Source organism: Simochromis diagramma, unplaced genomic scaffold (genome assembly GCF_900408965.1).
Source record: "Simochromis diagramma unplaced genomic scaffold, fSimDia1.1 OVJJ01000150.1, whole genome shotgun sequence".
In the NCBI taxonomy this organism is placed as follows: Eukaryota; Metazoa; Chordata; class Actinopteri; order Cichliformes; family Cichlidae; genus Simochromis; species Simochromis diagramma.
The window spans coordinates 361420-372756 of record NW_024387083.1 but is presented as its reverse complement, the minus strand read 5'-3'; the positions used below and the strand labels follow the sequence as shown (position 1 = coordinate 372756).

General features: G+C 43.1%; 3 protein-coding genes and 1 non-coding gene across 7 annotated transcripts; 3 read left to right on the top strand and 1 right to left on the bottom strand.

Moving 5' to 3' along the window:
• Nucleotides 1-40: 40 nt before the first annotated feature.
• Nucleotides 41-194, top strand: LOC120742609. The gene has a single exon (XR_005697899.1). It is a non-coding gene; the product is annotated as a U12 minor spliceosomal RNA (small nuclear RNA).
• A 359-nt stretch (nucleotides 195-553) lies between these two features.
• Nucleotides 554-7603, top strand: fam234b (family with sequence similarity 234 member B). The gene is made up of 13 exons (XM_040045841.1): nucleotides 554-678; nucleotides 1886-2434; nucleotides 2778-2882; nucleotides 3499-3666; nucleotides 3768-3883; nucleotides 4076-4226; nucleotides 5051-5192; nucleotides 5363-5563; nucleotides 5936-6014; nucleotides 6140-6307; nucleotides 6458-6579; nucleotides 6671-6891; nucleotides 6975-7603. The coding sequence occupies exons 1-12, from the start codon at nucleotides 642-644 to the stop codon at nucleotides 6840-6842; spliced, it is 2010 nt and encodes a 669-aa protein (XP_039901775.1). The 5' UTR covers nucleotides 554-641; the 3' UTR covers nucleotides 6843-6891; nucleotides 6975-7603.
• Nucleotides 7604-7623: 20 nt separating this feature from the next.
• Nucleotides 7624-8913, top strand: LOC120742520 (essential MCU regulator, mitochondrial-like). 4 transcript variants are annotated; one of them, XM_040045868.1, is made up of 3 exons: nucleotides 7624-7890; nucleotides 8067-8161; nucleotides 8703-8913. In XM_040045868.1, the coding sequence occupies exons 1-2, from the start codon at nucleotides 7735-7737 to the stop codon at nucleotides 8139-8141; spliced, it is 231 nt and encodes a 76-aa protein (XP_039901802.1). In that variant the 5' UTR covers nucleotides 7624-7734; the 3' UTR covers nucleotides 8142-8161; nucleotides 8703-8913. The 4 variants fall into 4 exon arrangements, with proteins under 4 accessions (XP_039901802.1, XP_039901803.1, XP_039901799.1 ...); XM_040045869.1 differs by having other exon boundaries at nucleotides 8067-8169; XM_040045865.1 differs by having other exon boundaries at nucleotides 8004-8161.
• A 441-nt stretch (nucleotides 8914-9354) lies between these two features.
• On the bottom strand, nucleotides 9355-11236 carry ndufa6 (NADH:ubiquinone oxidoreductase subunit A6). Its single transcript, XM_040045863.1, has 3 exons — nucleotides 11076-11236; nucleotides 9748-9863; nucleotides 9355-9585 (listed from the first exon to the last, which is right to left on the bottom strand). Exons 1-3 carry the CDS (start codon nucleotides 11212-11214, stop codon nucleotides 9454-9456), a joined length of 387 nt encoding a protein of 128 aa, XP_039901797.1. The 5' UTR covers nucleotides 11215-11236; the 3' UTR covers nucleotides 9355-9453.
• Between the last annotated feature and the right edge of the window lie 101 nt (nucleotides 11237-11337).

Genomic DNA, 11337 nt, shown 5'->3' with positions numbered 1-11337 from the left:
GTGTACGTGGTCTATGCCCGTCCTCCACCGTAGTTAGGTTATGCCTTAAACTGATGAGTAAGGAAAATAACGACGCGGGGTGACGCCCGTGTCCTCGTACATTTAACGAGATTAATTTTTGAAAGGGCACAGGTCTGCCTGCTGAGGTGACTCGCCTACTTTGCGAGATGCCTCGTGGGACAAGGACCTTCCCCGAGTCCCAAACATTGTCAAAATAAAAAGCTACTGTCCTCCACTAACATACATACCTGTCTGTTACCGAAGGTAATATACTTATAATAGGAGTATTAGATATGGAGGAGCATGCCCCAAGTTCCAAAGTGCAAACGAACACAACGGTATTGCGAAATATAGCAAATAAATATGCCGCATAAATATTTACTTCATGTATCATCTATAGGGTAATTATATCGTTCAAAAATGATGTGATGATTTCAAATTTAGCATGTAGTCAATGTCCATGATGTTTTTCCACTGTTTATAAATATATAGGTACAGTTACAGACGTCGCAAAACAAGAGTTCCTCATAAACTACAAGTCCCATGATGCAAATGGTCTGGCGCAGAGCCAAACCGTTGGTTCGGTGGGTCTGTGGGTTCGTACATCACTGCTGCCTCACGTCGGCTCTGTTAGAGGAGAAATGGCTGCAGCGCTGTCCCGTGCCCTCAAACTGCCCGGTAAGATGCCACACTGATTTGTATTATTTATCAGACCAATGTGCAGACGTAACGGAGCTTAGCTTCATTGATAGTCTGTGCTCTTCTATTTCGCTTCTCAGCCTTGTCAATGTAGCGAAGTCATTTGATTTTACTGGCTTGTCATACGCAGTTGTCAGGTTTTCCGTTTTATCTCTGCCAATTTCTCGTGCCAATTTTTTAATCCTAGTCAAATCAGATGGCCGCAGTTTTTCTGTTTGTGTAGTGCAGCGTCAGAGCGGCACGTTGACGGCGCTGTGTGGTGGTGCTGAACGACGGCTAGCTGCTCGCTAATGTTAACAACCTGCTGTTAGACAGTTCACCATAAAAAAAAAATCATGACAAATACATAATACAAGCTCAGACCTGGCGACAATATCCTACTGGAAACAGTGATGCCCATCATTGCCTGTATTACGGTAATAGTATTTCTGTTCTATTCTGTTCTTCTTTCCATTCTTTCTTCTAATGGTATTTCTATTTAATTAAAGAAATCTGTAATGTGAAAAAAATGCTGACAAGCATTGATGAAATAAAATAACCAAGCTAACGTCATCGTGTTATTACTATTTTTATTTTTTATTGTTGTTTTAAGTGTGTTATTGTGCAATAGGGGGGCTACAATCAAAAAAAATGCCTCAAAATACAGGAATATAGTTAGATCCACTATTTTTCTAGTTTTGCCTCTGCCCACCTCTACAGTATGGTAGTAAAGTGGTGTAATCAAACATCAGAGGCTCAAAATTATTGTATATTATATATTAAATTAACGTTTAAATATAAGTATAGTTTTTAATACTTGCATGAAAATCCTTTGTAGTCACTATTTGCCTGAGGTCTAAAACCCACTGACGTCACAAAATGCTGTGTTTTCTCCCTTGAGATGCTCTGTCGTGCCTTTACTGCAGCCACGTTTGGTCGCTGCTTGTTTTGTGGGTCTCTGATTTCAGTTTTGTTAGCTCCTCTATAGGTGCTTCATTGTGTTTAGATCAGGTGACTGACTCCGCTATTGAATAATATCTAATTTGTTTGTGTTGAGAAACTCGGGTTGCTTTTGCAGTTTGCTTTGGGTCATTATTGTTTTGTACTGTGAAGAGCTGTCTGTTCAGTTTTGTAGCATTTGTCTGAATCTGTCTGTCATGTTCAAACCAATGTACTCCTAATGAGCAGTTTCTGTGTGTCTTTGCAGGGAAGAAGGGCTCGGAGCTCGGGGAGTATGACCCTCTCACCCAAGCAGATAGTGATGACGAGAGCGAAGAGGATGACCTTGTGCTCAACTACCCCCGAAATGGTCTCGGCAGGGATAGCTGCCTGGGCACGGGGTCTTCCAAGCTGCGCGGCGGCCGATCTGGAAGACTTGTCGGCGCGGAAGACGGGGTGCAAGACGAGGACGAGGACGAAGAGGAGGACGAGTGGAGGGAGCGACTCCCCAGCAAATCCAGGCAGGACAGGAATGACATGAAGGGAGTGCAGTACTGGAGCCACAGGGACTCGGACGGAGAGAGGAAGAGGGAGGACAGAGGGGGCCCTGGAGCAATGGGGGGTGCTGGGCTAGGGCTTCACAGTTCTGATGAACAAAAAAGGCTGAGGGTGAAGAACGCTATCCGAAGTGCGTTTTTTCTGGTGCCTCTGGTGTGTGCCACGGTGGTTGTGTTGCTCTGTGCGTTCCTGATTCCATGCCAGAAGGGAGACCTGGAAAAGAGGCTGCAGTGGGAGAAAGCACTGGGAGGGACAGGAGGTAAGAACATTAATGCACATTTAGGGACTCTTTCATTAATGCCCATCATGTAACATAGCATACAGATTAGTAGGCCTGTAGTTAGCTCCAGAGTAAACTAGGAAAAATAAACAGCCAGTGCTTGATAAGAACTCGCTCTCCTCTGCTGATATCTAAAGTGAGTGGTGCCACGATAATAAGGCTTACTCAGGAGTCGTCGAGGCTAGACAAAGTGCCTAACCCTGTAATTTTCCACCTGTCATTACACAGGCTTGTGAAACATCTTTCTACCCATCACATGCTCTGTTTACACATGAAACATTGCTTCTGTTAGTGGGTGGTGTTCATGTTTTTTTCTTTTTAGGTGTCACGCCACCCGCGCTGGCACTGTGGGATGTTGATGGTGATTCAGTGGAGGATGTGTTCTTGGGTGTTACCGAATCGACCAATGAGACCCACACCACACAAAGTATGTGCGATATGTAAATATCTTTGCAGCCTCATGCCGGGACCCATCCACAGCTGTGATCAGAAGTTTACTTACTCATCATGAGCATTAGTGTCATGGTAATTTTGGGCTTTCAGTGGTTTCTTTGAACTCTTCTTTTTCCAGGCTGGAATAATTGTACAGCACACATCTTTAATTACTTTAAAAAAAACAAACCGTGTGCACAAGTGTATATTTATTTTGCTTCTGGCATCATTCTGATTGGCTTCTGCAGAACTGGTGGAGTCCTTTTAAATTGGTTGGTTTCCAACCATGGACCCGGGTTTTTAAGTGTAGTCGACAGTAGATTTGAGGTTCAGAAGCCTAATGTTAACCTGTTTTATCCATTTCAAAACTGGTTTTGATGTGTGTTTGGGATCATTGACCTCTTGGAACACTGAACTGCATTTGAGTTTCAGCCGTCTAGCTGTTGATTTGAGGTGATGTTGAAGAATTTGGATGTAGTCCTTCATTATTCCATACAATTTGTGCAGTGATCCACTACCACTGGCAGCAAAAAGTCATTGAAGATGACTCTGTGTGCTTTCTTTCTCTGTAACCTCTGATATTTATACATGGTGTATGCGCTTCATCCCAGTTTACAGTGCAGTGGCCCTTTCTGCCGTCAGCGGCCAGGTGCTGTGGAAAAAAGTCATGTCAGAGGCTGTGATGTACATCCAGTGTGGTCTGCAGTACAGCACCGTGCCGTCGCCCGTGTGCCTCCTCATCTGCAAATCCTACATCATGGCTGTCAACGGCACCACAGGTCGGACTCAGTGCTGTCCCAGCTGTGCAGAAGTAAATAAAATTAATCAACTGCAAGTATTCATTTCTAAGCATTCAAAGATATTTCCTTTCCCTCCACAGGAAAGAAGCTGTGGTCATCATCAATTAAGAGCATTGAATCTCAGGCAGTGTTACTTCCAGACCTCCAGGGCGACTCACACCCAGATCTGCTTGTAGCCACCCTGCCAGCGGATGACGTATGCCAGCCTCCCTTATTTCTTCATGTGCTATATTGATGCATGCTACAGTTTGCAGAGCATTATTTTTTTTTGTAGTCTTCACATAAGCACAATTCATTCATTCGAATTCATTTAACAATCATCACGAGCTGAAGAATTGACAGTTTGTTTGTATTTTTATTTATTTTTTGCTGCTTTGTGTATTTTCAGAAATTCGATCTCTCTCTGACTTTGATCTCTGGAGAGACGGGAGCATTACTCGGACGTGCTGTGCCTTTCAACGTCACAGCCCAAGGGACGCTGATTGGTCCCTGGCTATATGAGACACAACAAGGAGTATACTACATCCTGTTTGGTCTAGGTGACGTTTCAGTAAAAGGACTAGATGTTACAATCCCTGACAATGCACTGCTTTAAATGGAGAAAATCTTGGGGGGTGGCTGTTATGAGGAAAAGCAGCTCAGAAACTTTACTAGCGGCACACATTGTTGTGTGCCTCAACGAAAGGCAGATCGGGCGCCCCCCTTGCGATGAAGAGGGGACCCGATCTGGCTTCCAACACCTCTCCGCTGGATCGAGCTGTACGCTCTACCTCCCCACTGCCTCCCAGAAAAGGGAAGAAGAGCAGAGGGGAGAAGAGCGGAATATTTTTCTTTCCTATTCTTTCATTCCTCCTTTTAGATTCACTACCATGAGGTTAACTGCTTAAATACTTAAAGATTGCTCCAAAAAGAATCACCCCATGAGCTTTTCTGTGTGCTCATATTGCAAGAGTTTTGATTATAACGACACATATTATAATATTTTTCTAGCAAAATGGGAAACAGGTGCAAACACACGGAAATCCTGTTTTAGGCAAACACAGTTTTCTAACCAGCTTGAAAGTCAAAATTTGGTATGACCACCTTTTATTCTACAACACAGCCTGATCTGTCTTAGGCAGATTTCTTATGATTTCATTAAGTAGTCGTCAGGAATAGTTCTCCGGGCTTCTTGAAGGACATTCACAGCTTTCTAACTGGGAAAATAATCAGATAAAATTAAGCATATTTTCATTAAATATACTAAAGTTATTGAACAACAACAACTGATTCTGAGGAGCTCATTTAAGAACTATTGAAGTGACCCTTGAAGTTATTTTAATGGTGGTTTCACAGGACCTTGTGTCATCGTGTGTTCCCTTAGGTAATGTGAAGGCCGTCTCCCTGCGAGACATCTACTTTCAGGCTACTGGAAAACTGCCCGAAACTCAGGCGCTTCGAAAGAAGGATTCAGGGTGGGAGGGCATGAAGAAAGACAATTTCTCTTCCATCATACAAATTTACAGGTGGCTGTCTGCTACTGATGCATAGATCTGTTTTCAATGTGCAAACTCTTCTTTGTTTGTTAAATACCAAATACATTTAACCAGCTGGCACTAAAGTAGAAAGCAGATTACTAGATATATGTTTTTGTCTAAAATAAGTCAAAATCAGATCTTTGTTGTGTCCTTTCTAGCCCACGTGACCATGACCAGGCCAGGTTCCTGCTCCCTCTTGTGGCTGGTTTTGGCAGAAACCACAACAACCTGGACACCGCTTCGAACCTGAACTCCACCAGAAGTGACTGGGTGCTGGTGTATGGAGGCAGCGTACAGTTACTGCTCCGGCAGAGGAATTTGCGAAAGAAATGGACCTACAAAACAGCTTCCAGTCAAAGGTACAGTCCTGTTTATTTCTTCCCCCCTGCAGCAACCACTTGAGGGTGGTGAGGTTTGAACAAACTGATGTGCTTGAAAATTATATTTTGGCGAGGGGCGCCTTACTATTGCCATGAGGTGGTCTGAAGTTTTCAATATTTCATGTAACTGTTGTTTTAGCAACTTTCTGTGTGGTAATCGTGTGATTAATGCAAAATCATTAGAGAGAAGAGCACTCAGTCAGATATGGTTTCCCTGACTCCATTTTAGCTGCATGCCCTGATCTTTGTTGTTGTTTTTTAAAAAAAATCACATTCCACCAAAACATCTGTCCCATCCTTTGGAAAACTAGAAAAATATGGGTTCCTAAAATACATATTTGTATGTCACAGTCAACCAGTGGCAGGACACTTCAATAGCGATGGAATCCTCGATCTTTTCATTCAGCATTCATCAAACGGAGTCATGAAGGTAAAACAAACAAACCAAAGGTTCTTTCATGCTTTTTTCCCCCTCAGGGCTGAAATTACTTTGCTGACATGTAACATCTGCTCCGATCTTACTGGTGGTTTTTCCTCCTCTTCTTTGTCTTTCAGACATTAATCATCGATGGGGCGAATGGGACCCGTTTGTGGGCCGCCGAGTTCGTGTGTCCCCATCTTCGTTTAGAAACTTCTGCAATCTCCACGTCCACGGGCCAATCTGCTTTCCTGTTCTGGGCCAGCGATCCAATCAAAGCACAGAAGAATGTTACCAAGACAACCGTAAGTCTTCCTCAGATAGAATTGCTAGGTTAATGAGAACCCAGGAAGAGCAGCCCTCTGTGACTCCGGTGCACAAGATCATTTTACTCCATTGTGCTCGACTCTGTTAAGGAGTCTTTTGTGCTAAATGTGCTCTCCGGCTGTTTATAGGTGTCGCCAGGGTGTTGCCGTGGCAGAGCCTCTCATTCGAAAGCTCTACCTGCTCCATCCTACATATCCCACAGTCCTGCTGGAGCTCGCCAGTACCACAGACACAGCAGTCACATCTGCAGGTAATCGCCACCGTGCCTTTAAAAAGAAACATAGAACAGAGCCTCTCTCTGTACTGTACTCTGTACTTTTTTTTTTCTGCCTCACTGATAGTGCGCTACCAAGACCATCAGAAAGACGCATCCTACATCACAGTGTCCTCCAGTACCATGCCCAACTCTGTCCCCAGCACTTACATAGTCAAGTGTGTGAGCCTCAGAGCTGCTATCACCAAAGGGCAAACTGTGTGGATAGGAGATGGCAGCAAGACCGCGGGAGCCCTTAAACCCGGTGAGGTCAGCAAGTTCTTCAGACATCTGACCTTCAGACATCAGGTGAGAAAGGAAATCGCAGGGTGCGGACAGTCAGATCTGGAGTGTCGCTAATTTTGACGAGTGAATCTCTCTCAACTCTGTAGTGAGGAGCCAGCTCTGCTACCACGACCCTGCCTCACAAGTACGCGGTACAGCCACAAGGACTTGAGTAAGGATGAAAGGGACGAAAAGCTGCGGATGACTCTGCACCGGGGCGATGATGACAGTTCATCCACAAAGCTGTTTACATCACGTTTGATTCAAACAAAAGTCGAATTTCATTTCTGGTACTTGAGAAAGACATCTGTTTTTGTTTTGTTTTTTTAAATTGAAACTTTCTTTAAATAATTTAAGTCACATTTAGGAAGTCTGATCTTTACCTGGTTGTTTCTTCACTTGACAACAGCGGAGTAACTTAACACTTGAACGGTGCATGTCTAGCATGCATCTCTCGTAATTCCAGTATCTACTGTGTGGTACGGTCCACTATTTCAATGCATTTTGTCATGATTACTGTTCTTCTGCTCCTTGATGTTTTAGTTAGTATAAGAATTCTGTAAATATTTAATGCTGTACAGTAATTTATTGATTTGCCTTTTTGCCGTCTGAACTTTTTAAGATGAATGAACCGCTGTTTGCTAAGGATTATGATATTTAAATGTAAGCTGCAAGACAAAGTAAAGCGCAATGTATAGCCTCCGTGTTTTATTTCAACTTTGGGAAATGCAGTTGGGAAAATAAAAACAAAAGCGCGGTGCTGTTGAATCACCACAGGGGGGCGCTGTTTCCGCCCTCTTCTTGCACATCACAATTCATCTCCGGTTCGTTTTCCGCATTGCCGCTGCATCGTCAAACGCTGTAAACATGGCGTCGGCCCTCGGTCGCCTCGTCAGGCTGTCTATCCTCAGAGCCCCCCGCAGATCCCCGCTGACCCCCTCCAGTGTACCGGGGAACACCGTGACAGCGTGCCGGACGGCCGTGTGCTCGTCGTCCGGTGCTATGCTCCCCAAACCCAGAAAGGTGAGTCTCATTTGCACGCAGTGTTACGAAATCAGATCCTCGGAAGGTGTAGTCTCACGAGCGCCGTTAAATAACGTTGTTTCTGTGGTGGGGTGTGTGACACCGGGGAGCAGACCCCCTTCGGCCTTATCCGGATCGCCCTGATAGTGGTACCCTTCTTGTATGTGGGGACGCAGATCAGCAAGAACTTTGCCGCCCTCCTGGAGGAGCACGACATCTTCGTCCCCGAGGACGACGACGATGATGATTGAGGGGGTCTGGAAAGCTTCAGGTTAGCAGGTATCGCTGGCTGTCGCTGTGGGTGTCACCGTGTGGCAGAGTGCACGCTCCCTGCTCCGTCTGTGTTGTACAGTGTTGTTCAGTACAGACTGAAATGTGGGAGTTACCATTGCAATTAAAAAAAAAAAAAACATGCTTCATTAAAAGGTACCTATTAAGATTCTTTGTTTTCTATCATATATATGTGTACTATAATAGTGATGGATGCTTTTATGAAAAACACTGAGTAATCCATGTGAGTCAAAAAGAAGGAAAATCAATACATAGTCATTTTACAATCTTTGTGAGGGGTCACCAATCAGTACAATAGGTCCCCTTTGCTGTTGCTGACCAGGCTTTAAGATTGCTGCTCAGAGCTTCAGCTCTGTAATAACAAAAACATTACGCTCACATTAGCAGCTTGAATGCTTCTGTCTGCTTTATTTTTCTTCAGGCTTTTGCAGCAGTTCTTAAACATCTCATATTAAGACGTAACCGTTTACAGGCCTTTATAGTGTGAAAATAAATCAACACACTTTTTCTGCTCCTCACAGATTGTGTATTGTGTGACGATGACCACCGCCCAGCGTCAGTGAGCATCTCAGCAGATTAACACCTTGCCGGAGTTGCGTCTTTGTGCACTAGATTCAGGGTTTTTGCTGCCCCGGGCTGATCGTATTGTACTGTATTTGTCATTCACTACTCACATCTTACACATCGATACCAGAACCACAATGATTTCAATAAAATTTAATTTTCTATCAACTGTTTAAAACACTTCATTGCATGAAATATGAAACTTGTTTGGAACAAAGCTGTTAAGTTATTCCCAGGAGCTGTTTCATGTCCAGTTTTATGGATTATACCTTCTTAAGGAGGACAAAATCCAGACTGTAAAATGTTATTTGTCCCTCTTACTGTTAGAGCTTTCGGCTCAGTTTTGGTCTGGAAATGTCAATTTTCCAAATACAAGATTAAAGCTTTTCATAGCAGCAGGAAAAAAATAATAATAAAACTGATGGAATCAATAATAATAATAATGAAGATTCAGCTCTCACATGCTTTTCCTACTGTCTGCAGTGAAAAAGCTTTGTGTTGTTTGAAACAACCCGCTCACAACACATCTGCACGTTCAGTCATGGTGTGCTGATGGCTTTAATTGATCCAACTGACAATATCAATAATAAAAAGAGACTGGACTATAGATAGGTGATTGTTAAGTGTATATTTACAATAAAGAGAAACAGCTGTCAAATTGGACACAACCAAAAAACAGGTCACAGGGCAGGCCGAGAGCTGTACAGTTCATTGGTCGTGTCCCCGGTAGAATTTGGACAGGAAGTCGGTGGGGCGAGGTTCTTCAGACTCGTAGAAATAGCGCATTATGTGGGTCTTCTGCTTCCAGACGTGGATCGTTTCCTGAAGTTCCATTTTCCCCTTTAAATAGCACACACACGAAAAACGGAGAACACCACAACACACCGTGAAGTAAACAACTCAGTGTGGCTAAGTTAGATTTAATCAGCAATCAGAGCCCTAAGAGACACCGCCTTGAGAAAAATCATATTTACTGTTTCTTGTCACAGGTGCTGCTTTTACCTTAATGACCAACATGTCGATCACACGGGGGTCGGTGATGTGCTTGTTCTTGTCAAACATCTCCCTAACTTTGTCTCTTCCTTGGCGTGTTGTGATGTCCAGCTGAAACATTGCGACTGCAGAGGAACAGACACAAACGGAGAGCCATTTTGGTTCTGCTACACACACTTTATCCAGGACATCATTCCTAAATGTTACTATTACAGCTGCGTGAATTAAATCAATCTACAGCAGCTATTTGAAATAAAATTGTCCTACTGTTTTTGTTTTTGCAAAGTTGCCACTCATCATCATCATTATGCCATATTTGTTTTGCTACATCAGATCAGATGATCATCAGCATTTGGGTGTTAAACATAAGGAAATCACTCTCAGTTTGTAATTGATTGATTTTGAAGAGGTAAATAGTAATAATATCGTAATAACAAAATGCACTGAACAGAAAGCAAAATAGAAAAAAAAAAATCACGTTGCAACGAATAAATCTATACAGCGAACAATTTACATGTTCGAAAAGGTCTAAAGTATACATTTATTTAATCCAACTCCCTTAATGCTATTTAATAATTTACTCATCAGTGTTCCTCGATATAACATGTAATCAGACAATATACATAATTAACTATGTACTAGTCTGCACATAAAACAATATATATATTTAATTCCAAACTTGTACTGTTCCACATTTTTACACCGCATATGGATATAGGAAAATTGTTCTTTTAAAAATCCGAAGATTTAATGTACACCTTAGATGTACACCTTAAATAAACCTCTTAAAGGATCTGATGGGTAACCGTGTAAGTAACCACCTGCTAGGAGCCAAAACAAAGTGAATGCTGAGCATGGAATTCTTGCTAACTACGGGTGTTACGAAGCTGCTTTACATATTATATTCAATAAAATAACAGGTCTTCTGTAAGCATGAACCCACACAACAACGTAACGTAATATATGCACCTCTTTTCTTTTTTAATCGATTCTTTATTTGTTTGTATGATTTTAAGTTAAAATGTGTGGACATAAAGTACAGAGTACATAATCTTCGATGCAGCCTCATCTGCCTGGAGCCCAAAATGAACGCTAGCTAGAGTCAGTATCTAAAGGTTGCTTTGAAGTCATGAACTTCCCTTTACAGTCTAGATTAAACGGAAACATCACCATCTCTATCTGACACAAGAGAGGAGAGAGTCTTTAAAACATTGTCATATTCAGGATCCTCTGTGCTAGCAGCTAATGTTAATTATTCTGCACCGCTCCATAGACGCGACCTTGACGCTCGCCTCGCTTCTTCCACACAGTTTACCTGCTACAGGGAGCACACGTACCTGTGTTGGGGACCTCCCGGTACCATGCTCGGTATAACTCCCGGACTCGGCGCTTAGCCTCGTCCAAATCACGGCTAAAAATCGGTTTAACGACTTTAGCAGCACCAGCTGCCGTCCGGGTCGCCGCTGTGGACGCCATAACTGCTACTGTTGCTATTTTCCGGTTTCATTAAATTAGTGCTGAAAGCGCTCTGCTGCCACCTAGAGGTACGGCTGGTTCAAGACACCGCTCACAAAATGAAGGGAACGCTTCATTACAGAA